Below are 27,448 nucleotides of genomic sequence, written 5' to 3'. Positions count from 1 at the left end.
TGTTACATGCATGTGAGGCGCATTCAGAAAATAGCTGTCATTATGTAATGGACCATCCTGGCATTTCTCAATGGCTGAACTGAGATTGAAGGAGCTTGCAAAATTCTCATGAGCATTCTTCCAAATTTTTTATAGATGTACTGCTGAACCCCATTTTGACCACCCTCTAAGTGTGTGTGTGTAAACTTCATGTATTTAGGTACAGTGATCACAGAAAAATGAAAGAAACATCTGAAAAGTTGCATTGCTTAGTCCATATTTTGTTTACCTTTGCTGAAAACTCACTCTGCACAAAATTTGGCCCTAGATAAAATCACCTTAAGAATATAACACATGCAGCATTGTGTTAGGAAAGAAAAGGAAAAAGAAAACAGGAAAAAATAAAACAAAGAAAAACCTGACTGTTACAACCCTAAACTGACATTTTCTACCAGCATTCTTCATTATATTCCCTCCACATTTCCCTTCAGGTTTCACCAAATCCTGATCCAGAGGGAGATGAGAAAGTCTATCTGTGTTCACACATGCATGTTTTTCAGGAAAGTTTTTCTTGATTGATGATGACTGAATAGGTGTGATATAACTCAGAGTAAAAATAAAACAGGAAGAAATTTTCAGTGATCAAAAGCAGCATGTGTTCACAAATACAAGTGGTCTTGCACAATTCATGCACCCAAAGTCAGAATGCTGAAGGAAGATTTACATACTATTGGTGCAATCTAGTGGCAAGCTGAGTCTGTGGGTATTCCTGAAGTGATATTGTGTAGGAGGCAAAGTTAACTAATAGCATATAGGAACTAGACTTACTATAAAATATTTAAAGGAATGATAATGCAAACAGAAAAATAAAATTGTGGGAAAATAACTTGTGTCTATTAGTGTGAGTTTTACTCTTTCTGTCCTTTTTGTAACATAGGCAACATTTAATTAATATTGCTTTCAAAAGTGATGTCATTTAAGAGAATAATTAAATTATAATAATTAATCAACACTTAATAAGTTAATATTAAAAACTTAGCAGATATATTCCATAGTCATTTTAGATTATTTGGGTCTGTTCTACTTATGAAATTATAGATTTGAACTAAAAATAAAATTATTCCCCTTCTGCTTTCAGTTTCTATGAAACCATTTGCATTCCCTCACCTTTTGACATCAAAGCAAACCTCTCACTGTTCAGCATGAAAAAAGCTGTCCTTACCTTCCCATCCATTATAGTAACGACATCAGGCAAACCACCAATGACTTTACCACGATCTAGGAGTTAAAGGAAAATATGGTGACCGTATGTTGTTTAGACCTCAAATAATTTCTTAATGATTTTGGAATCATGACTCACAGCTTTTTTTTTTGCCTTTTTTTTTAATCTTTAAAAAAAAACCACAATTTTTGTGATATTTTGGGAGGTGTTTAATGTGTTGTATAGTCCCTTTAAATTTTTTTGGCTGAGATTGTGCCACAACATTCTAAATTGATACACATAACAACCTGCTGAGCTTGACAGTTTATGTTTTGGGCCCAGAGTAAAGTCAGGAGGGTGCTTTTAGCATCTTGGTGGTATCCAAAATAAGGAAAAATTTGTTCTGCCACGGACTTTGTGGGCAGAAGCATCATATCATCACCGGGGAATTGATATCATTTCCAGCACTCCTACAGGTCCTAACTGTAACAAGCTTCCGCACAGTCTGGGTCTCAGCACGCAGTGCAGAACATGCAGCAGCTGGCAATTTTTTACTTAATAGATAGATCCCAATATTCGGTATTCTCAGCAGCTTTCAGACTCAACATCTCCTTTTATGACACACAATTCACACCACCAAATCTCTGCCGTCACAAGAAGATACAGTGGAGGCTTGCAAAATATGTGAAGTGTTTAGCGTGTTTCCACTGCAATTAAAAACAACTAAATCCACAAATTACTATTGTTATTGCAATATTTTGTGCTAAAAAAGGATTTCTGTAGCCACAGAACTCAGTAAGTTATGGCAGTATATCATGATGAATGCTTAAAAAAGAACACTAGATCACATTGTAAAACACCTATGATAAAATGTAAAATAAACTTACTCTTCTCAGCAAAAGCAGCTGCCCTAAAGTTGTTGAGAAAGAAAGAGAAACATATAATGTTATTGATTAAATTAATAATAAAATATATTTTGACACTGCTGACGTGGCATTAAAATACAAAAGATGCAGCACTTACTTGAGTCGCTGGAACTCTTCATATGCCTCATCAAAAGCTGTAGCAAAACAATTGAGAGGGTTATTTTCCATGAACATAACTTGCACTGGGGCTCAATAAACATTTAAACACATACCCATGTTATAAGCTCTTTTAAAACCTGTACAGAGTCACACAGTAGCACAATGAGAAACCAGACCCCTGAAAACTTAATGCAGCTGGTGCTGAAAACAGATACAAGACTAAAAAGATAATAACAGTTATAAAACTTACCTGTGACTGGTTCTGATCAAAGACTATCTGTTTTTACTGTAATTCCTCTATTTCCAATAAAATCTACATAAGGCACAATACAAATCTGATCTTATAAATATACCTTGCCCAGAGAGATCAAGTGTGCGTTTGTAGGATTCCTTGCCACCAAAGATTTCAAAGGTATAATTCCCCTTATCCTTTTCAGTGGGTTCACTTATCTGCAACCAGGCAACATCTTCTCCACCTCCAATCTTCATCTTTTCACCAGAAGAAATCTTAGATTCCCTGGGAAAAAAAAAATATTCGTAGAGATGAGTTTGAACATTCTTTTCCCGTATCATCTATAAAAGTCACAAATGGTAACATAGTATTCCTAAGCTATAGATAGATTGCAACTAATGGGCTCATTTTTCTGGAATACTCTTTGCTTCCAGGAAGGAATATGAAACACTTTGAAAATATTAACTTGAGTTTTCATTTCTGAGATTCATTTGTTCACCCTTTTCTCATTCTCCTTCCCTCCTCACATGCAGCTATGCCTACATCTTTATGCACATACATGATTCTGTGTGAAAATGCACTTCATACACTTCTATACATTTCATACACAGTAAAATATCATGCATAGGTATTTTAAATTATAGGAAAATCACCTTTTTTGATTAAGGAAAGATATCTTTTGTATTTCATTATTTTCAAAGATCAATTAACAAAAAGTTTATGTACAATTATTCTTGCATTAAGTTAAAGTATATTTTTGTTTTTTAAAAAAAACAAGAAAGGAAAATTTCTTAACAGTAGATAACTAATAAAAACTCTTTAAAATTACATTAGCTTGATTTATCATCACTTCCTAGTTAAGAATAAAAGAAATGCTCTGCAGATTCAGATCAGGTGGTCTTCTGGTCCACAGTCTGTCCCAAACAGAGGAAACAGAAGAAGCTATTTAATGAGAGCATATAAACCTGACCATTTTCAATGCCTCAAAAAGAACTTTTTTGTTTCACTCATTAAGTACAAAAATACTTCTTTCCAGTCTTCATCCCCAAGTATCTTTAGATGGATTTTTTTAGAAATTAAGTCAGTTTTAGCTTTTTCTTGATCACTCATTTTATTTGACTAGACAGAGCTGATTTGACTTCATAGCTAGAATTATTTTGATGGTGAAAAAGTATTTTTACCATTTTCCTTTCTTTAAGACAACTTCATTGAGTTCAGCCTACCAAATTAGATTTCTGGATAGAAATGGCTGTATATTAGAAAATATTACATATAATGTTTCCCACTGTGCCCTGAGTAGATGATGAATACTAGGTTAATAACTTGTATTTTATTTCATGCTATGCATGACAGTGGATAATTAAATGCTAGCTAGAAATTTACATGGTGGAAAAGAAAATTAAAATCATGGGTTGTGTAGCATTTCAATTTTTCCAGGAAAAAAAAATTTGCTATAACCCCATTTAAAGGAGATGGGAAGTTGAGAGAGGTTGGTCAGTTGGTTGATTGGTTTTGGTCTATCTTTTAACAGCTCTGATTATTGTCATTGCATTCATATAGGAATTTAAATTTTATTCATTCAGAATTTCTGTTCAATGATCTTCAAGACAATGAAAGTGTAAGACATTATAAAATCTGAAATATTCAGGGGGTTCTATATGTAAATGTAAATATAAATATAAATATAAATATAAATATGCACACTGATATTTCCATATTATCCATGTAGCATTCTTTACTTTTATACTTCTAATAATTGGATGGTAGAATATACTGTTACTTTTAAAACTCAAGCAGATACAATAGAAGACAAACAGTCTTGCGTTGAACAAGATAACACAATACAGTAGATTCCTTTTTTCTGTCTGTTACAGCCCTCCTGAGGATGTTGGATGAGCCTTCTAATATTTCTTTTACCTTATGTACTTTCTATGTTAAAAGAGAATATATTGTTCTGGAAAGAGAAATTCATTAATGTATTCCAATTTATAAATTAATGTCATGGAATAGTAAATATTAAATTGTAAAGACAGTATTTTTTCTCAAGTAAAATTGAAAAAATATTCTCGTTTACCTGTGGCACCAGCTGACTTTCATTTCTTCATTGTAGTATTTCAAGAAACACTGGAGCCTTATTCCTTCTTCAGTGCAAAGAATCTTAAGGGGAGAGGCTGACTTACCTAGATTAAATAGAGCATATGTGGATCAAATAGGAGAGATAGTGCAATGAACAGGAAATGGAGCAGTGGATTATTTGTACTGTCTGGACAAAAGAAAATTCATGACCTGGGTCATGATTCTCAAGTATCACAGAGACAATTGTCATAGCTCTCAGGGAATATTTGCTGATTTATATCAGGCGAAAGTTCAGTATAAGTTTGTGACTTTATTGTCATATACAAGCATCATGACTGGCAAGATCCATTGTGAAATAATAATCTAATCATATAATTGCCATGAAAGAGTACTATAATGATTCTATTTGCATAAAAATTTTATTCTTTTGCAAAACCTCTTCTTTAAGTGGACAGAACAGCTTCTCACTGGGAACAGACTCAGAACCACCTTCTCTCTATATCAAGGTTCACCTACTAATGGAAAGTAGGAAGAAAATTATTGCTGCAACAATTTCACAGAAACTAAACCAAACAAGTGAGGTGGAATAATACTTTGTTCCCTTTTAATAGTGACAATTAGCAAGGTCAACTGCCTGTTCAGAAAATTTATAATGTCCATAATAATATAACATTGAGATTCTCAGAGATTTCCCACTTAAAATAAAAAGTTTTGTAGCTCAGCCTCTTGTGACTTCAAAATAAAAAACTACATGAAAATTCAAGACAGCATTTACTCACCACTCATTCCACTCAATGCCAGAATTATATCATCATAAACTGCAGAGAGAAAGAAAAAAAAAGGAAGAAAATGTACCATCAAAATTCAATCAGAATATAGCTTTTTTATGTTCAGTTTAATTAAAGCAATATGGGAAATCTTCATATCCTTAAGCAAAGAAAACCATTAAAATTGCAACAGGTGTACAAGACAAATTGGAAGCTGTCTGTGTACCGCATATGAATTCTGTGCTATGTCACGCTGTGCTAGTATCTCAGCCTTTTGTGGAGTCAGCTGTCTGGTGCCAAATATTTTTCTCTCTCCCTTAGGCCAGCAAAAAGAAATAAAGTCATTAAAACTGAATAGTTCACATTCAAAGGAGAATGCAGGTGAAAAAGAAATTATCTCATTCTTGGTGAAAACAGTTTCACCTTCTCGATGTAGGCTGGCATTTGACAGAAGTGAAGTCCTTTAACAGCAAGTGAAATGAAGCAGGTATCATATCAATCTTTTGAAATATTACAGAGCTGATGGGTTTGCAGCAGGAGAGAACCCCAGTGACAAGGGCACAAGAGTGAGGGACCCTTTCATAGCAGAAGAATCATATTCAGTGACACCATGTAAGATGAAAAGAAAGAGGAAGAACCACCATAGTCTAAAGAATGCATAGTCAAGTCTGAAGGATGCTTGTTCAACACTGATGAATTTTTATGAAAATGGAAGACAGAGAAATGCATGAAGTTCAGAAAATACTACTTATAAATTTGTTCTGTATTGATCTGTTTATGCACATTTTTGTCTCAGCTAAAAATATCATGATACAGCTCCATAATTCTTTGCAATCTTCAGTATGCTTCTACTGATACCTTGACATAAAGACATGAATTGCTTAGTATATATATCTTACATTACAGATGTCTGAGAAGTTAGGGTTGTGTTAACCATACTGTCTAAATGAGGCTGATTTGTTTGTTTTTTTTCCTGAGAGAATAATGGACAGAATTTATGCAAAAGAAAAATGCCTGGGTGACTAACAATTGATAATACAGCCTTCTGCAATAAACCACAGCTTAAGAATTCAGCCTGGCACTCATCTTTTCTTCTTGTTACAGATTTTTCCTCCATTTGCTGAAAAGGAATGTTAAGATTTTTGTTAAAATTAGTTAATTTTTTAACATGTCTTTCTCCATCTACTAGGAGTCTGGCAAAAAATATTCATTATTTGGGACGAATGTCTACGTGCGGTTGGGATTAATCTAGATTCACTTTGGCCTGTTTGGTGTGATCTAAGCAAATATTTCCAGGGAAGCACTCTTCACGAAAGTTAAGTAAAATTCACTCATGTTGGCAATAGATCTGTGTTTGTTTGCACTGAGATTGCAGAATATACTGAGTTGGAAGGGACCTACAAGAATCATGAAGCCCAAGTCTTAAGTGAATAGCCCATACAAGGATCAAACCCAGCACCTTGGTACTGTTACCACTATGCTTTAACCAACTGAGCTCATCTCAGGGTCAAAGTAAACAGACATTTTTTTACATGAAAAATATTAAATGTAAATAAAATTGCTGTATCTCACTGTGATGTCTGATATCATATAAAACCTTTTCTAAATGTTTATCATATGTCTATTTTAGTTTATATTCTCTTATTTGCATTCATTTGAATGTCAGTGGATACTGAGCTTGAAGTAACCTGGCTCACAGAATATGCAGTCTTCCCTGTTCCTGCTAGACTTCTCTTTTTATCCTTTATGTTTCAAGGCTAACTCCACCATTTAGGAGAGCCATTGTTTGGTATAATAGTGCAGTTTTCATGGGTTTGCTGGTTGACATTTTCAAAGCCTCCTGGACCCACAGAATTAGATACTGTGAATTCTCTAAACAGGCATTTCACTGTACATTTCAAGCACAACACAGTTTGCCATACCTTAAGTATAGTCACTGGAAGCCCTGACCATATGAGGGAGACCTACAGAACCTTTTGCTTACTCCAGTGGTCAGGATACACATACACATATCCACAGAATAAGGGAATGATATCTGTATATATCAAAGGACAGGAAGGGAGGAGGTAATTAATGAGAACATATTGCAAAGTGTGGGACCTGAGCATGACATAAATGGATGGAATAAGGGACAGAAATTGTACTGGTTTTGGCTGGAATAGAGTTAGTTTTCTTCATAGCAGCTTTACTATGCTGTGTTTTGGATTTGTGACTAAACCAGTGTTGGTAACACAGGGAGGTTTTATCTATTCCTGAGCAGTGCTTGTACAATGTGAAAATCTTCTCCTCAGACTGCCTCACCAAGAGGAGGCTGGGGATGCACAAGAAGTTGGGAGGTGACACAGCCAAGACAGTTGACCCCAACTGACCCAAAAGACATTTAATACCATATGATATCATACCCAGTATATAAAGCTCAAGGAAGAAGGAGGAAGTGAGGAGCACTTTGAAGTGATGGTGTTTGTCACTATTTGAAGTGATGGTGTTTGTCTTCCCAAGTCAATGTTACATGTGATGGAACCCAGCTTTACTAGAGATGGCTGAACACCTACCTGCCCATGGGAAACAGTGAATGAATTCTTTGTTTTGCTTTGCTTGTATACACTGCTTTTGCTCTACCTATTAAACCATCTTTAGCTCAACCCAGGATTTTTTTCACTTTTCCCCTTCCAATTTTCTCCCCCATCTCACTGAAAGTGAGCAAGTGGCTGTGTGGGGCTGAGATGCCAGCTGATGCTAACCCACAGAACAGTTTTATGATTTAGAATCAAAAGCACTCTTGGTGTCCATTGAGAGTCCCACATGAACATAACACTTTGTTGCTTTAGTTTTTTTTGTAGATATTAAAGCTTAACAAACCTGAGAGAAAGTGATCTCCTATAAAATGGAGTGTCTGTCTGGTTAGAAACATACTTCATCTCCTGCCTGTCAGAATGCTAGAGATTAATCACAACAATGACCAGTGTCATCCCTCCTAAAGTGCTGATCTGCAGTTCAGCAGATAAGAGAAATTAAATTCAAAAAAAGCTAAAAATATATGCAAATTTGCCATTTGCAAGGAGAGATCTTTAACACCTCTGGAAAATATGTGGAGATCATTATGCCATTAGAGTAGATTGAATGTTACCTTTTCCTGATAATTCAAGGGAAGATACATCATGACCTCTATCATCTGATAGTGTCGCCTTATAAACTCCTTCATCTTTGCGAGACAGCTGTAAGGAAAACACAAATTGTTTACTGACAAACTTGATAGTACTACATAGTACTAGATTTGCTCAACACCTGTAAAATTTTCTAAATAAAACAACATACATTGTACTGTCTTCTGGATAAATAATCTTACCAGAGGGGAGATAGACGCTATGAATGGCTGGTTCATGCTTTTTTTATGGAGATGCATTTAGTTCTTAAGCCTAAAACCTATTCTAATTTCAGTCCAATTTCCTCTAGAAACCATGATGGTTTTTTTTCTTGATCCAAAAAGACAGAATTGAACTTGGTCAGTAGAAATGACAAGCACTGTAGTAAGATGTAACAAGGCATAACTGCAACCTTCACAAACTTTAGAAATCTAATTTTTCTTCAACAAAAATTATTTTTTTAATTATGTAAATCATAATAGCAAATCTATATCCTGTAACATCAGCTCCTTCATGCTGCTTGCATTCAAGCAGCAACTGTAGTCAAATCATATCTAAGTAAATAATTAATTCATTACCCTTGGAGAGATTATATTCTGAAATCTATCACAGTGATATTGCATTAAAGACAGTAGGGATTTTTGGGTTTTGTGGGTTTGTTTTAATTTCTTTTAAAACCTGAAGGAAAATATACAAACATTTATATATAGATTGGAGATGACATAATGTTTAGACTTATACAAATCCAGAAGCACATAAACCATAGGAAAAATATAATAAAATTTAATTACAAGTAACAAGAGTGATCCAAGACAAGCAGAAACCACCCTCCCCAAAAAAGTCTACTCAAGAAAAATGAAACTGATAAGTCAGTATCCTCTTTCAAGGGAAATGAAGGAAGGAAATTAGAAGAATATGAAGCCAATAAATAAACAATTTAGATGTAATGCACATTACTGAAACCATAAAATCTCATTCTGGGAGGTTTTGTCACTTCACAAAGGCAGCAACTATCTAAGTTAAGGTTTCAGATAGAAGTTGGGTTATCCTGTTTGCATAAAGATAAATCTTAAGAAGCCATAAACTTCAAACTTATTCATTTAAGGCAATAAAACTGAAACACTGTTAAAAATTAGGTGCTTGGACAAATTGAAAAATTAAGGAGTAATAATAAAGAATGAGATACAGGTCACCCAAGGACTCTGAAGCAACTTAAGCATGAACGCTGAGCTGATTAAAAAAACAGATACTTTTTGCTAGCAATAGTTATTCACCAGCTAATTGAAGAGTAGAAAATATGTTTTTCTTACAACTGTTCAAAAAAATCACAATAGCTGGATTGCTTCTTTGTCTGGCAAATCTATAGTGTGTCAAGCAGAAGCTGTCATTTGTAACCAGCAGGCAATACAGTACCTTGGGAATACTGAGGTGACATTCTCCTTTCTGCAGATCAGGCAGCTCCTCAACATCAACCCCAGAACCATCCTTATACCACTTAAAATCAGTCTCCTTCTTTGTGTTTGCAACCTGTACAACAGAAAAGGCACATAAGCCTGGCTATGTCCTGAGGAAATGTATTGCACTGTGGGAAGTCACACAGGTACTTTCAACATATGAAACCAATTTTTTATAACACATGTCAAATAAAGCTAAATAAAAAACCAATTTCAACCAAGTCCTACTAAGCAATTCTTAGTCCTACAGTGTTTTTGCAGCACAGTATACAGGTTACAACTTCAGAGCCCTGTAAAATCCTTAAATAAAATCATGGCAATCTCTTCCCTTAAATGGTTTTGCACCCTTGCTCTGTGCTTTTAGTTTGTCTAGAGATAGCTGTGGAAGAAGTATCTTTCAAATTAGAGCTTCTGAACTCTCCTTTATCTTTTTATGTTTGCCCTGTGACTCCAGAGAGTTGTAACACAGAACTTAGGCCCTATCTTAGTCTTTGGCCAATTTGGAGATTTATCCCAGCTATCTAAGCAATGTCTCCCATGGATCAGCTGCAGGAAGCAACTGAAATCACTATTCTGAAAGCATCCAAGACTTCAAAATTGTGAGCCACACCAAAATCCTTTTTTATTTTACCTTCTACATTGAGTCCTATGGGACATACAAAGACCTGAGGAATCCTACAAATTGCAGTCTCTTCCAACAAAAAGGGGCTTAATATCATAGTGCATATGCAGAGCAGCTGTTTGAAAGCAAGGATTTTGCTGTAGTAGCAGCAATTCATTGAAACAACACCTAAATAGACTACAGCTGTACCTGAAGTACTGTTCTAATTTTGGTTAAAAACTGTATATTGGATACACTTGAAGTATTGCTGGATAAATTACCTCAAACTGTGAATTCAAAGAAGCTAAAAGTGCAGCTCTTTTTAGAAATCCCATATTTTTTTACCTTCACTTTCATAAACACTATGGTTTATTTGACATCACTATCCCCATACCATTCTAAAAGTCATAAAAGTGCAATGGTATTTTTATGTGCAGCCTGAATTCCCAGTCATTGTGGTTTTGGTAGAAAGACAGAGCTGGCAAGATATTTCTCAGTCCCTAGGCAGTTGCTTTAAAAAGGCTCCTTAAAGAAAAGACAAAAAATGGAGCAAATGGCTAGAGGGCAGCCAGGAACTTAATACAGATCTGCAATAATTTTCAAGTGGCTTGCTTGCAGGAAAAAACAGGCACAATTTCTAACCCTTTTACATTAGAGAAGTCATTCCATAGATGAACAGCTCTATGAAAGCTCTCCGTAGAGGTGACAAATAAGAGGGTCTTTTTTACTGATTCCTAGACATCTCGATCAAACATGCTCAAATTAATCACATCTATTCTTACTTAATAACCAGCATGATTGCTATGGATCTCTGACAGTATTTGAGATCACCACCTGGCCCAAAGCACTGACTTGCTGAAGAAAAGTGAGCAGCATTTTACATTTACCAGTAACTACAAAGTGGCTGTTCCTGTAGTCCTATGACATGAGTGGCAATTTTATTTGAACAAAGCCCGAAGGAACAAGACTTTAATGCTTTTCAACAATTTTTCATCAAAGACTGTTAGCACTCAATCTGACAATAAATAGACTGAGTTTCAGACACATGCAATTTGCAGTGCTGAAGTTATTTCATGTTGGCATTTACTATGAAATGTTACATTTTTCACTGTTTAGCCACACACCAAAAATCTTGCTTTTAACAGACACAGTACAAATAAGGGCCAAAGTTGTGCAAGAACAAGTAGCTTCTGAGTGTTCTGAAATTTAGAATTTCTAGAAAAAAAATTACAGTAGTCGCTAGCATATGAAGAAAAATAAGCACAAAATAAAAAGCTAAAAGCAAACGCCATTAAATTATCTTTCAAATGGACAACCATGTTTCACTGACATTGAGGGGCTACAATACCAAGAACATGGTCATAAATCCCAGCTAATTCATAATTAAATCAAAACTCATAAGTCAAGCAAAACTCAGTCAGGTCCCATCATGTAGAAAATAAGGGATATGTGAGGTAATATTTCATATACTCTTTTATAACACAATCCATATTTCCACATAATTTCTGATATGGGCCTGGATCATACAGTCTGTCCTTTGCCCTACACAAGCTTCCAGTTGATGTGATTTCCTAGCTTCCCTGTGCCATGCAATGGCCTTTAAAAAGTCAAGGTAAAGTACCGTCTTACAGATGCTTCCTTCACATTATGCCAGGCTCTTAGAAGAGGCAAAAACTCCCTTGACAATTTTTTTTTGCAGAAGTGCAGTAAACAGAGCCTGGAAGAGACCTAGGTCAAATATGATGATATGGCCTTACATGGCAGGGATTATTCCTTGATTGTTTTTATTACCACAGAAATAGCACGGAGTGGCCACACTTCTAACTTGTTTGTCAGGTATGTGGAGTTTGAAGGACAAACCCAGGCTTTGTTTTTCAAACTCTTTCTATGTATAAATACAAGTTAAACAGCCATAAACAACAGTTCCATGTGAACCTAACGGCCAGTCACATACTAACGGTAACAAACATTATAAGGTCAATAGCATAGTTAAAATGATGAGTGTGCAAGCAGCCCACATCCTAGATTTCATTTACATAAAATGTTCTGACCTTGTGAACAAAAAGCACACTGGTGAAAAGCAAATAATCAGATGCTCAGCCTTTCACAGCTTCAGTGCTATAAACAGGGTTTACAGTCAATGAAAGAAGGATAATTTCAGATTAATTTGTAGAGAATTAACAGTAGCATAACTGGTTCAGCGACATTTAATTCCCCATGTGAATGAAAGGATAAGCAAGGTTTATGCCTGAGGCACATGCATGTGGATATTATAAAGTACTCCAGCAAAGGTGCTGTGTTAACTAATGTTAAGCCCTAAACTGTAAGCACATGGAATGGCAGCTTCAGCACCAGGTCAGGTCTGCTGGGAATAACTTGAGGTTAAGGGCGTCCTAGTTAATGAGCAGAAAAAAAAATTCCACAAATGTGCATGTAAATTACTCATAAAGAATTATTCAAGTTAGCCTAATTATAAGCCAAAAGTTTTTCAAAAGAATAGGAGAAAATTAATACAAAATAGTCTATATTAGATGAAAAGAGAATGAAGAGGAGTTTGATGCCTGAATTCAATGTACTTAGTTTTTCAGACCTCTAATTAGTCACTCTAGAAGAGCAAAACAAATGAAAATTTATCTGTTCAGAAAGTCATTTAAATATGTTAATAGTAGAAGTTACACTGAAATCAATATACATTATCATTACGTAAGATTCAAAAGTCATAAGCCAAAAATAATTTTCAAGTCATGTTTTATAATCTTAATTCTGGAAGTCTTTGTACCACATTTGATTAAAGTTGATTAAATAAGAAGACACTTTGTTAGAGAAATCAGAAAATGGTAAAGAAAAATTTTGAACTCTGGCTTTTTTTAGCTATTTTTAAGGAAGAAGAAAATGGATACATCTTAAGGGATGTATATTTCATGTAAATTATTCTTATGGCTCACAATTTTTATAAAGAATTGGACCACCTAATAATACATTTAGAAATTTCCTATATTTTTTTCTTTCATTAACACTCCTGATGAAGAATCATAAGTCAGAAATTTTCATATTAAAATTTTCCAAATAATAAAAAATAGTTTTCATATGAAACTTTTGTTTTTAAAGGTAACTAAGTAATTTTTCACATTTTTCTACTTCAATTCTTCATCAACATATTCTAAAAAATAATTTCAAGTATATTTCCTTACCTTACAAGAAAGTAAAACTTCACATTCCTCTGTAACATTCCAATACAAAAACTCTGAGAAGTGAGGACCTAAGAAACAAAACAATCTTAAAGCAATGTTGTAGAATGAAGAGTATCAGAAAGATCCAGTGAAAGAAAGAAAAAGAATGACAATTTCAACATCCTTACACAAGAACAAGAGGGAGCTCCTGATCTACCCATGCACTAGACAGAAAATCCTGCAAGTTTTTATTACACTTACCCAGTGTCTACATTACAGCTTAGAAACCTGAATCTTATCTCTGAATCTGTATGAATTGGGTAATATTCCAAAATATAAAATGGTGAGTGAGAGATTATTTTATTGAATATCTTTGTGCCAAATTACCAACTAAGCAGAGGAAAGAATCAAAGTAGCTACAAAGAAGAGTACAAATAATGTATTTAATGTAAAAACAACAAACCCATGACAAACATTTTTTGCCCAAATAATGTAAAGTCTAAAAATGTGTTAAATATTACAGGCAAACCAGAAAATATTCCTTTTCCCCATGAAGGTCCCAATCTTTCCAAGAAATACATCCTGATGAAAATTTGCTGACATACATAGCCTTTTTAAAATTTTTTTTTTTTACTTATCTCTATAAATGTACATGTCTTTGTGTTGGCAGGATCAGGGGCCTTAATTCTGATACCCAACTCTGGGAAGTTGCAAAGTCCAAGACTTTAACTTAAATCATTGAGTATTGAAATATTTTGTCAGTTTATGTTGTAAGTGGTATAATTTCTTTCCTAAATCAATTTTAAACAGCCTTCAAAAATAAAAAAAAAAAAAAAAAAGAATTACATTGCTTCTGTACAGAATCTTACCTGAGCTATTTAGGAAAAAAAGTTTTTAATAATTATTGTTAGTTTCATCGTGAAAGCCATCTGCTTATAAGTGAAAATTACAAACTAGAGCTCATGGTCAATTTTTTAAAGATTTCACAGGAATAGAATTCTGAATTAGGTATCCAATAGTAATTTTCTCATTCAGCTGCAAGCAATGTCGATAACAAGCATATAACAAACTCTACAACTGTATAGTAACTATGCAACAAATATACATTTAGTTCCTGGAATTTTGCCTCAATAGAAACCACAGGGTCAAGTTTTAATCTTTCTTATCTGGCACTACTTGTCTTGTGCATCTACTCTTCTGTCAATTATATTGAACAGACAACTTGTATGCTTAAAACTAAATGCAATTAAATGTTTTGTTGGACCGGAGCCTACAGCAGGCACACTTCTCATGAATATTGAGCAATGGAAACCTTTTGTGAGAACTCCTTTTTTCTCTGCTTAGTGAAGGTTCTGTCACAAATTGACCATGTTGGAAAATAAGATCCACCAAGGTTTCAAGTGTCTCCTAAGACCGAACAATATGTTCTAATAAAGAAAGGAAGCTGTAAGTGTTTAGCATTCACCAGGGATGAATCATTAGCTGCAAACTGGGCCTGGAGTCAGCAATCTGCTCCGTCTTACCTTGTTTTCTGAGATATTCCTTTCGTTGGAGTTCAGACTCAGCCAATACTCCCTTGAATGCTAAATTTTAGAAAAGGTGAATGAAAAATGAGTTAGTCACAAAATTACTCAAAATTGAATAATTGAAGTTTACTTCTTCATCAAAGTTTCAATAGTTCAATGTTTCAGTGAACATACCATCTCCAATGAGAACTAATGAGGACTGGTTTTTGGCCTTTCCATCCTGAATCTGTACTGTGTAGGTACCTTCATTGTCAATTGTGAATTTTTCCATCACCATGTCTATAATGCCACTTGAACGGTCACAATTTATTTTATGCCTCTGAAATGAACAAAATAAGTACTTCAGTATACTGTAAATTACTTATGATTGCTATTGAATAAATTATGAGTTATATTCCTTCCTCCACAGTCAACCTTTTTCATGTCCTTTTAATTGTAAACTAAGGGAAGAAAACGCTGCTTTTATTTACTGTTGTGCAATAAGATCCCAGTGATTACAGAAACCTCTGTGTGCAGCTGCATTTGGAATCCTCGAGTCATCATGATATAGCTGGTTTGTATTTGAAAAAATTGTTTATGGCACTGTGCATATTCGAAGAGCCTAACAGCCAGTCTTTAGCTGCATTACAGCTTCCAGTTCAACAAGGGGTTTTGCTAGGCAGGACTATTCCTTGCAGAGTCCAGAAACAACTGGAAATATTAAATGTGGATCTTAAAATAAATCCATCATATCCAAAAAGTCATCTCTATCTGAGACATATATAGTAGTCAATAGTGGATCTTATTTTCTCATAAGAAAAGTATAACGATTTTCTCATTTAATGCTAGGTGTAATTGTCAAAGAACACTTTAAGCAAACGACCATGAGAAAAGTAACTTGTGCAAATCCCACAGAGTTTCTGGGACCCAAAAGGGATTGACCAAGTTAGCAAAAGAGAGAAGTAATTCTGTCAGGATATATAGTTACCCACTTAAGTGTTTGCAGAATACACAAAACACCAAATATTGACTTGAATACAAAGTTAAATATGCTTTTTGCTGTTTGTGTCCTTTATGTGTTTGCTTTTTATTAAAAATTTCAGAAAGATAAATTATTGTCAAGAATCATCATGGAAACAGAAAATTGCAAGCTAGTATTGGACAATCTTTGCAGAATATAGGTTTTGAATATTCAGGTACTGTTTTAAATACAACCATGTTTTACTAATATCATCTTTTATTCAGTGAGTTACAACTATGAGGACAATGTCCCCTACTAACAGTGATATTTTTTGAATCTCAACCAACACATTCCTAAAGCTAAGTAAAAATAACCCATAGAAGTTTCTTGGTGAATACTTTCAGGTAAACGATGTGGCCAAGGATATTACACACTAACTTCCAGTCACAATTGCACAGAACAGTAAATGTCACCATCTAGGAGTTATATGCGGTGAATTTCTATAGACCCTGTTACTTTTGATTTTACTGTACATATTGTTTAAAGGAGACATGATGTCTTATAAATAGAATGCTTTGATAGACCTATTTATGGTTTCCAAAAGAAAAGAATGGTACTAAAGTAACAGATAGATAAAGCTTAAGGAAGGAGAAAAAGAAGAAACATAAAAAAAGCTAGTAGAAATGACACTTATTAAGCTCTCTAGAATCTTACTGAAATGGAAGAACCTCTAAGTTCCAAAAGTAGTAGGAATGACCCCACAGATATATCTGCTTTAGCTTTGAGTGACGCATCTTGGCCAGCCTCAAAAAGAGACTCACTGTTGTATGGATAACAAGTCTGGAAGAACAGCGTCACACAGTCAAGATATTTAGCATTCAGTACTGACATTTTCAAATTTATAAATATTTAAATTCTTAATGGGGTAATGGAAGAATGAAGAAAAAGAAAAGATGTGGAATTGACAAAGCAGTCAGCTAACAGATTGATCAGGATAATAATGTTTTAAGGGATATGTATGTTAATTTGGAGACACAATTTCCCATACATAGTCCAAAGAAAGATACAATGTCAAAGAATAAGACAAGATAAAATTAATTGGGAAATTAAACAGAAAATCTACTTGTGCAAGAGTTCATCTGTAAGAGTTAAGGTGATAGGTGAAGAAGGTTAAAATAATAAACTTACCTAAACTATCAAAAAGTGCAAATTTCAATGTGCAAAAGTCATATTCTTGCTTACAGCCTCTTCCCCTGAGAGGTCAAGGACTACACTGGCATTTACTTCAAGAGTTCCCAGGGAGAACATTAAATTAAATTTTGCCAGAAGCAGAATTTTTTTTAAAAATGCAAGAGGTATATTTTAATCTGATTCTTTATAACACTTAAAAAAATTTCTAGTTTTATTCAACAAAATATTAAAATATTAAAATTAAATCTGAGTAAATGGGGCTCAGTTCATTCCATTTTAAGCTTATTTTGAAATCTTACCAAAAAAACTCCCTGTTAGGACCTAGCAGGAAAAATTAATCACTTCAGCCAATGTCATGAATCAGGCCACAATTCACCAGCATAATGGTCTATTGAACATGTTCAGTGACTGTAGCCCAGTCTCCAGACAGGTTTTAGAGTGCAATTAGGCTTCTAACTATTGCCATCATGCAGCAAGATGAAGTTCAATGATTTTATGGGCATCATAAATATTAGGCTTTTATGTGACTTTCCACAAAAATATCATCTGTCTCCAAACATAAATGTCACTTGAGGGTTACTAATTAAAGAGGTGAAATAATGCAGCTTCATTTCAAGACTCCTTCTGATGTCAACACTTCCAAAACGTATGAGAACTAAAAATAGCTCATTCTGTTCCATGAGCATTGCCAAGACAAAGTATTGTCATTTCAATACATCCTAAGCAAGAATATTCAGGTTTTCAGTGCTATGGTTTATTACGTCTTAAAGAAAGAAAAACAGAGAATTATTTTACTCAGAAATACTTCTTCTACTTGTCAATATGTAATTAAAGTAAATGCTCTTTGCTTTTCTATGGTATAAAAATGTTGATAAAGCTTTTCTGACCCAAACCAGGATTTGCATTCTCAGGAATAAACCGAATCCTTCAAACAGCTGCACTGGAGATGAACTCTTCACAGGAAAATATTTCCAGTGCTGTGCTTATGGCCTGTAGATGAACCATACTCTTGCCCTGCAAAGGCATGACCTTACTCTCCTCTCAGCCCAATCTTTTTTATGCCCCTTTATATGAAAGGTCTTCCTAGAGCTATAAAAATGTGGGAAGCTGGTGGCCTACCCTTTTATCTCTATGTAGCTGTTCAATGCACTGTTTCTCATCCAAAACTAAGAAAACAAAATAGAAAGTGATACCATATAAAATTTTTAAGTCTATGAACACCGCTGCATTGTCAAGTGCCTCCCACATTATATATAAAAATATTCATATCAGCCTCAGAGAGTCTTTGGGAACAGCATGTTGTTGGTTTGGAATGCAAAACTGAATCATCCATTTTCTTGAGCTATTTTTTTAAAATATTTGTTCTTAACACTGGTCTGTGTGTAAATTCTCCTTCTGAATAGACAGAGTCCAACTCTTTTTCCAGTATGAATAGGCTCACTCTGCAACAGGAATTCTATACTGAAAAAAAATTTTGAGTTACAGATTGGCCTTCTTTTCAGGTATTATCACACCTTAATAACATGGTATTAAGAATCTAAAGGATCCAGAGAACTAGAGGCCCGTCAACCTGACCTCAGTGCCAGGGAATATAAAGAAGTGGATGCATCTTGAGAGACACCAACATGCACAGGACAACCAGGGGATAAGGCCCAGCCAGCACAGGCTTGTGAAAGGCAAGTTCTGCTTTAATGACCTGATAACCTTCAGTGACAAGGTGACCCACTTAGTGCATGAAGGAAGGGCTGTGGATTTTGTCTACTGGGAAGACTTTGACACTGTCCCCAACAGCATTCTCCTGGGCAAACTGGCTGCTCATAGCTCGGATACATGCACTAGCTTCTGGCTAGATGGCCAGGGGCAAAGTTGTAGTGAATGGAGTTAAATCCAGTTGGTAGATATCACAAAATATGTTCTCCAGGGCTCAGGAGTGGGGCCAGTCCTGTTTAATATTGTTTAATATTTAATAATGATCTAGAGGAAAGGATCAAGTTGGGTGGGAATGTTGATCTGCTGGAGGGTAGGGAGACTCTGCAGATACATCTCAACAAGTTCAATAGATGGCTCAAGGCCAGTTGCATAAGGTTCAACAAAGCCAAGTGTCAGGTCCTGCCCTTGGGTCAAAACAAGGCTTGGGTAGGAGTTGCTGGAAAGTGGCCCAGTAGAAAAGGACCTGGAGGTGCTAGTCGACAGCTGGTTGAGCATGAGCCATCAGCATGTGCCCAGGAGGTCAAGAAAGCCAATGGCATCCTGGCCTGTATCAGCAACAGTGTGGCCAGCAGCACCAGAGCAGTAATTGTATTCAGCACAGGTGACGCCACCTCTCAAATCCTGTGTTCAGTTCTGGGCTCATCCCTTCAAGATAGACATTTAGGTGCTGGAGTGTGTTCAGAGGACAATGGACCTGGTGAAGGGTTGGGAGCACAAGTCCTGTGAGAAGCATTTGGGGGAGGTGGGGTTGTTTAGCCTGGAGAAACAGAGGCTCGGGGGGACCATTAGTGCTCTCTACAGCTGCCTGAAGGAGGCTGAAGCCAGGTTGGGATTAGATTCTTCTCCCAAGTAACAAGCAAGAGGACAAAAAGAAATGGCCTCAAGTTACATCAAGGGAGTTTAGATTGGATATTAGGAAAAATTTCTTCACTAAAAGGGTTGTCAAGCATTGGACCAGGCTGCCCAGGTGAGTCACCATCATTGGAGGTATTTAAAAGACAAATAGATGTGGCACTTAGGGACATGGTTTAGTGGTGGACTTGGCAGTGTCATGTTAACTGTTGGATTCCATGATCTTAAAGGTCTTTTCCAACTTAAACGACTCTATGATTCTATTAAAACAATAGAAACCTGCAGGTTTCTTAAACAAAATCACTTACGTATTATATATCACAGTACTTATTATATACTTACATCACTGTTTTCAACTTCTTTATCATTAATGACAAATCTGAAAGTAGAATCTGGAGATAAGCTTTCAGCCTGAATCCAGAAACGAACTTCTCCTTTATCAAGAACCTCATAAGCTAATTCTGACTTCAGCGGTATTGCTACAAAAAGAAAAGAATCAAAAATCAATAGTTCATGAAACCTTGTGAGAAATAGGAATATCACAGTAAAATACTAGCAATTCCCTATTATTTATGGATTTTTGGGTATCAAATAAATTATACACAGGTAAAAGTCCTCTAATGCAGTCTTTGGCTGATTTTTAAATTAATTTCCCAAAGGGAGAAGAGAATTTACAGCTTACTGTTTGTACATTGTGTAAGAATTTTGCTAGTAACAATCTATAATGTATTGTCACAGTTAAACTTCAGAGGCATTTAGGAACAATGATTTTATTTTATGTCAACTAATATTCTTCTAAACAAACTAAAAGATAATGAAGCTAGGTGTTCCATGCTAAATGAAGCTGCCATGAAAAATGAAGTTGCTATTGTCTCAGGAAGTATCTTTCTGGAACTCAAGTCATTATTATGTAACTATATTCCTTCTAGAAGTGTCTAATAGATTCAGATCTTCAACTTACTTGGATTCTTTATTTCATAGCTTAATGCCATCAAACGTTCAAACTCTGAAAATAAGAAAAATGTTCATGTTTTAATTTATTCTGAAAAATACAGTTAGCAAATGGGTATTGATGAAAATAAATATCAGCATCAGCAAAGTTATCTCCTTAAAGCTTGTACATGAATTCACAGCTCTTAAAAAATGACTGAAAAAAAAAGATTTAGGAAACTTAAAATCGGATAAATGGATTCAGCAAATGTTCCTATTGCATGCATTTTAGTACACACTCTCTCATGCAAGGGAATCTAAACAAAGGCAATATAAAAGAAAGATAGGAAACAATAGCTTCTAAGCAGTGTATAAAGTTCCTTTATCCCCAGAATTCCTTTTTCAGACTGTACCTGAAAGTTTTGTTTTACTGTGGCAGGAAACAAGATTGAGTGCAGGTTAGTCTGAAAACAGTACAGAAAGTTCTAGTTAATGCACCAAATCCTCATGAAGGCTGTGTGAGATCTCGAATTTAGTTTTTTAGATTTTCACACTAATCCTATTTATCATAGTCATTTCCAATAAAGATTTGGAAAATGAACATTACTGCCAATTCCAAATTTACAGATAATGTAAAGACCAGAGAAAATTAACATGAATTTATGACATGATAGAGGATTAAGCAAAATTACAGGAGAATTTATAGCTTTTGAGAGAGTAAATGGGCAGTGAAATGATGGTTTTCAGTGTTAAGATGAAAAATCTGATACTTGTGCAGGGATCCAGTATAAATAATTGTAATTTTCAGTGATATATGATCAGGAAAGACATAGGGCAAGAATGGAATGGGAAACACCTTCAGTGCTTTATACAAAAAAAAAAAAAATTCAAAGCTAGATCAGATAATGACCAGATCTACAGAAAGATTTCAGAGTGATACTTCAAAACTTAGCTAAATGGCAGTTCTCATGATAATGGCTCATAAATCTTCCATGTCCTGGAGAACTCTTATTTTCCCCCCTGAACATGGATTTCTTCTCAACACTTACTTGGAAAGGGTGGTTTGACATGTTTCTCACTGTGATTCCTTAAATGGCTTAGTAGGTTGAGAAGCAGAGGGATTTTAATACTTGAGGAACTGGGCTGAGCAATTACAGCCAAGAACTGGGAAAGCACCAAAGTAATTTTTATTTTACGCAAAACAGCAAACTCTCCTCTTTGTTTTTTATGTCAGCATTTCTCAATGATAGAACAAAGTGAGACTGAAGCAAATTAATTGTGAATCCAATGAAAAAAAAATAGCTACAATGAAATAAAGCAAAACTAATATATGTAAGCCAAATGATAACTTGACCCAATACATTTAGACCTTGTTGAAGCATCATTGTTTTTCTCACTAATTTCCTGCATCTTGGTTATGAGAAACTGCATCTAGAGTCTCAAGCACAACTGAAATTTTAAGGGACATTTACAAACATCATTATAATCCCAGTATAACAAAAACAATTCTGATTTGCCATATTTTTTATCTTTATCTAGAAAATGTTGTCTGAAGTTATCCCAGCTTTCCTTATTATGATGATCAGAAAATGAGTAATCACAGAAAGCCTGTTGTGGGTTCTTTTTTGTTTTTCTTTAATGCATAGGAAATAATGTGAGAGTTGTAGTGTTCTATTCTGTTTTTCCTTGGGCAATTTTTAGTGCCCAATTTTTAGTTGAGGTGATACAGTGAAGAAAGATTTGAAATTGTAAGGCCCTTACCTTGATCATCCATAATGAAGCTGGAGGAAATCCCATCTGTGTCACTAACTGAGATAGAGTAAGTTCCCAAGTCTGATTTATCAGGATTTTTGAAGTACAGCTTAGAACTAAAATCATCAATTAAAAAGAATATAATTAGCTGCATATCACATTTTTAACATGACTTACTGATTTCCTTTGGTAGATTGGCATGACTTACTGATTTCCTTCTGTTTCAATCTTAAACTTATGAGAATCATCAATCTCCTCATAAGATTTACCCCATGCAAAATGAGATGCATCCGTTGCTTCTTTGCACTCAAAAGCCAGGTAAATATTACCCTCATCATCCACACCTGAATAGATTTCTTTTGTTCCTGCAAAATAGGAATCAACTCAAATGTGAAGACTATTTTTCTGTCAAGGTGCAATTCATAAATTACTGAAGTCCATGTCTATTTTGTCCTAAAAGATATTGATTTTATTAGCAGGTCTTAAAGCAGGTTTGTGTCATGTGCTGACTCAGCATCACATGCTTGTAAGTTTCTTACTCTACATGCAAGAAATTAATCCTAATAAATGCTTATTGAGAAACAATGAATAAGATATAACTGAATATGAGAAGACATGAATGTTTAAACAAACAAATTTTATTATCGTTCCTGAAGCTTTAATAAATATGTTTCACAACAAGTAGCAGCTTTGTTTGAATAAAAAACAGAAAAACTGATTAGCAAATAACTCCAGTAATAAGTAAAGAAAAATATTCTAATCACTATATCTGTATCCACATGATTTTTTCTTTAAGTTTTAAGGTTAACAGATTCTTAATTCTTTAAATACTTATGTGTGATATATAAAATTAGGTTGATTAAACTCAATCCCAAGTATTTTAGTGTTTAAGAAACAGAGGAGATTAAACAGTTAATTTTACCTGGCCGTTCCTCAACAAGCACTGGTTCAGATATTTCAGATGACTTGCCTACCCCAGCATCATTCACTGCGCGAACTTTGAAAACATAGGTATGACCCTCGTGTAAGCCAGTGACCTTAAACAAGATAAAGGGCAAAGCCAATTTAAAAAACAATCTAAACTATTTTTGTTTACTCATATGAAGATATTAGCAGAAGCTGAAGTTCAAATGCATATATTTTTTATACTCAATCAGAACTTCTAGCAGTTTTATATTAATATTAATTAATGAAAAGGTTACCTTAAAATAGCGCTTTGAAGTAGGTTTTTCATTAGCAGTGATCCAGTCTTCTGCATCTACTTCTTTATAGTCCACTAAATACCCAGTAATAGGGCTTTTGCCTTCATACACAGGAGCTTTCCACAGAAGAACTAGTGATGTATTTCTAACTTCACATATCATGAGATCATAGGCAGGACCTAAAATATTTCAAATATTGGAAATTCGCTTCAATGTAATGAAATTTTGCAAGCTGTTCCTGTAGAGGCTGAAATGTACCACTATAATTTTGACTGTATCTACTTTCAAAAATCTCATCCTTTACAATACACCTTGTATATGTGGTATTTAGGTCATTTCCCCCTCATGGCTGTACACAGCAATACCTGCCTTATACAGTGAGTGACATTAGTATTCTGAAGCATACTTGCTTAGCTGGATCTCAGTAACTTTATTTTAAGGTTAAGCTAATCATGTGGAAAATCCATGCAGTTTAAGATTTTCCAACAAGAAAGAGAGGCTTCTTGTCTATTATTTAACCCACCAGCCTCACATCAAAGTTGCTTCTCTGAGCCTGATTCAGGTTCATAATTTAACATCAGTTTTTTTATCTTTTCATTAGTATACATGAGCCATGATCTTTCAAAGTAATCCAAAATCCAGTGGCACCAAGGGACTTTGGATCACGCTTCTTGCTCCCTGACAAAAGAATTTTTATTGTGAACTGGATAGCTGCAGCTGAGAGGAACTTCCCAGGATGAATGATATCTGTTAGGAGAAATATTTAAACCAAAAACATCCTGATATTCTACAAATAAGTAAGAGTTTATGTTTGCAATTTCCAGGTTATGTTCTTCCTACTATACTTTCCTTCTCTTTCACTAACTGTTGAAGTGCCATTCAGTCTAACTTATAGCAATTATTTTTTACTATACTCTTGATATTTATTTACACTAGTAAATAAATATAAAGGTAAAGGCATAATTATGTAAGTTTCCTACCATGGCCAAACACACGTACATGGGCACACTGAGAGTAGAAGACTAGCTGTGCCACTTGTCTCTACGTCAAGAAATAGATCCTTCTTATGGGTTATTTATCACCAAAAGCTAATGTAGTTTTGGAGTCTGAAACTCCAGGAATATTCTTAATAGACTGAATTTATGGCGCAGAGATATTGTACAGGTGGTGAGTGTGAGGTGGAGCTTGTAGGGCTTGAAGGGGTGATAGAAATACAAACATAGACTAAAGGCTCAACATTCTTCTGAGCTGGTGAGAGCAGTGAAAGAAAGGGATACTCAACAAGATAAGTAAAGGTCATCTATTTCCTAGGAAATAGATGTCATCATTGGAGGTGTGGTGGTAACTTTTAACAGATCTCAGAAGTAAGGGCAAACTCAACAGGAACTATGGAAGAAATTACATAAAAGACATCCTGCAGAGTTTGGCTGGAACTCTGTGGCTGTGTTCTAAGGACTTTGAGATTGATTAAGAACTAATATACTTACCAGGTTCTGGCATAGTCCAGGCTTTACACTTAAAATGCTCGCTGGGATCCGAAGGTTGACCTATTCCAACCAGATTTGCAGCAGCAACTTTGAATTCATAGAAGGCATCCTCAATCAAATCCTCTACCTTTTTTCATTTGAGAAAACAATTCAATATATCAAAAGCCATTATTTATATTCATTTAATAAATACTTGGATATAAACATTCATTAATTGATTATCAGGGCTTACTTCCATGCTGAAGGGTCTAATTTGAATACTTTACTCTTAAACCAAACAAACTGCAGAGCTCTATATTATATGTCTATGTTTCAGTCACATAATCCTAGGAATAACAGCACTCATATATTGGCATGAAAAGTTGTAAGAGTTTAGAGCAGAAGTACAAGGAGCCCAATCAATGGTTCAGCTGAGTGTGAGTGTGAGTGTTCTAAATTGAAATACCTTCTTGCATTGCTTGTGAATGGCTGTTCATAAGCCATTCACTTAAGCGACAGTTAAAATTGTGTTTTGCTTAAAAAGGTCACAAAGGATTGACCTAGGAAGAAAAGTAAATTATAGGAAAATAAAAGAAAAAACAATCCAATTAGTTCCACAATATGCTGATATAATTCTAGGCAAGAACCTCTTAGTAGTATTTTGTGGCTTGTATGAATCTTTCTCTTAATGTCGCCTACCATTACAAAGTGAGAAAGTAAGCACTGATAATGGGATGAGCAGAATCCATAATAATCCTCTGCAAACATCCCTGATAAATGAACTCTGATTTATCTAATGAGCCCATCCCCACACCAGCATCTCAGATTTTGAGATCAAAGTAGAGGACTAGAAGGCATGAATGTCTTGAAACCCAGAACACCTCATGGCAGCAGCCCTCTTCAATCCTTCTTCTTCCAGAACACCTAAACACAAAAAATCACCTGATTCCTCTGAATAATTTTCCCACAGTTATATTTAATCATATATCTCAAGAGAGACAGCTAAGAGTGGTACTCCTAGTGGAGATACCAAACAGTTTTAGATTTTCATGAATAAATAGTTGTCTTTGAGAATGTGAGATAAAAAAGGATTTTGGTGTGATTTTTTTAATGATAAAAAAATGTGATGGCAACAAACATATCAAGTAGCATCAAATTCAACAAATGCTTTGTTTACCAAAGCAAACAAGGTAACACAGAAAAGTCAAGCACTAAAATAATTTAGACATAATTTCCTCAAGACAAGAAGCTACATAGTGTGACCCACAAGACAGAAAAACAGATCAGCCCATGAAAATGATTTTGAAATCCCAGGTTATTAAGGGAAAGAATATTTGTGGGGTTCCCATAGAATTATTTGATCTGAGAAGGTTAAACCTTCAGTGATTTCCCAGTGCTGTACTGAATATCTCGCGCATTCTCTGTTTGCAGTATGTCATAAAATATTCTGGGCTACTAAAAGCTGTCTTGGTTTTGTTTATTAACAGTATTTCAGATTCTAGCCATTCAAAGTAATGTATGAGGCAGGACTACTGACACTTAAATACCTAGTTAAATTCTCAATGGTATGCCCTAATTTACATTACTCATTTGTTTACAAATGCATTAAAAAAATATATTGAAAGCATTGCTTAGTATTGCCCTTTCAAGCCTATCCTACCTGCCCTTTTATATTTCTCACCACCCGTGGTCCATCTGCTATGTCAGAGATGCCAGTCATAAAATGCAGGCATGCATGCATGCAGGCAGAGTATTGCTGCCTTCCTTCTGTGCATGAAACATTCTTCCTCAGCTCATCTGCATCATTATCTTCTACTTCAGTGTCAAATACCTGCAAGACTTAGTTCTATCCTAAGGTTTACAGGAAATTTGCTGACTTGCAGAAATAAAATTTTAAGTATTTGTGAGTAAAATCTGATTGTTTAACTTAATTTAAAAAGCATCACATTGATTGATTACTTGCTATATGCTATCTCCCTAACTTTTCTTCATGGAAGTTTACATCCAAATTTTCCTATTTTAAGAAACATTTCATAAATTGCAAGTGCAACCAGAAGTAATTTATTTCAAAACTGTACTCTGTGAAGGCGGTGACAAGACATAATGCTGAGTTCATTAATAAACATGCTTTTTCAGCTGAAGGCAGATTTTGAGAGTAAGAACAGACACTTATATTTTTTCTCAACCCATCTCCATTTCGTTTGCAAGTCCTCAGTTCTACGAGAGCAGCT

The 27,448-nt window shown here is 34.9% G+C and overlaps 1 protein-coding gene across 4 annotated transcripts in view; it reads right to left on the bottom strand.

The window, feature by feature from the left end:
* MYOM2 (myomesin 2) overlaps nucleotides 1-27,448 on the bottom strand; it is a 69,326-nt gene that overhangs the window by 1,765 nt on the left and 40,113 nt on the right. For all 4 annotated transcript variants that reach the window (XM_068183570.1, XM_068183571.1, XM_068183574.1 and 1 more), the window contains 18 exons: nucleotides 25,239-25,365; nucleotides 23,752-23,930; nucleotides 23,472-23,586; nucleotides 22,758-22,914; nucleotides 22,559-22,665; nucleotides 20,829-20,873; nucleotides 20,210-20,346; nucleotides 15,349-15,493; nucleotides 15,172-15,231; nucleotides 13,670-13,737; nucleotides 9,837-9,950; nucleotides 8,408-8,495; nucleotides 5,293-5,331; nucleotides 4,512-4,617; nucleotides 2,559-2,722; nucleotides 2,204-2,240; nucleotides 2,068-2,090; nucleotides 1,202-1,257 (listed from right to left, as the gene is read on the bottom strand). In XM_068183570.1, coding sequence (XP_068039671.1) covers nucleotides 1,202-1,257; nucleotides 2,068-2,090; nucleotides 2,204-2,240; nucleotides 2,559-2,722; nucleotides 4,512-4,617; nucleotides 5,293-5,331; nucleotides 8,408-8,495; nucleotides 9,837-9,950; nucleotides 13,670-13,737; nucleotides 15,172-15,231; nucleotides 15,349-15,493; nucleotides 20,210-20,346; nucleotides 20,829-20,873; nucleotides 22,559-22,665; nucleotides 22,758-22,914; nucleotides 23,472-23,586; nucleotides 23,752-23,930; nucleotides 25,239-25,365 — 1,767 coding nt within the window. The remainder of the gene's footprint in view (nucleotides 1-1,201; nucleotides 1,258-2,067; nucleotides 2,091-2,203; nucleotides 2,241-2,558; nucleotides 2,723-4,511; nucleotides 4,618-5,292; nucleotides 5,332-8,407; nucleotides 8,496-9,836; nucleotides 9,951-13,669; nucleotides 13,738-15,171; nucleotides 15,232-15,348; nucleotides 15,494-20,209; nucleotides 20,347-20,828; nucleotides 20,874-22,558; nucleotides 22,666-22,757; nucleotides 22,915-23,471; nucleotides 23,587-23,751; nucleotides 23,931-25,238; nucleotides 25,366-27,448) is intronic.

This window comes from Anomalospiza imberbis, chromosome 3 (genome assembly GCF_031753505.1).
Source record: "Anomalospiza imberbis isolate Cuckoo-Finch-1a 21T00152 chromosome 3, ASM3175350v1, whole genome shotgun sequence".
NCBI classification, from domain to species: Eukaryota; Metazoa; Chordata; class Aves; order Passeriformes; family Viduidae; genus Anomalospiza; species Anomalospiza imberbis.
This window is presented reverse-complemented; position numbering and strand designations above follow the sequence as displayed.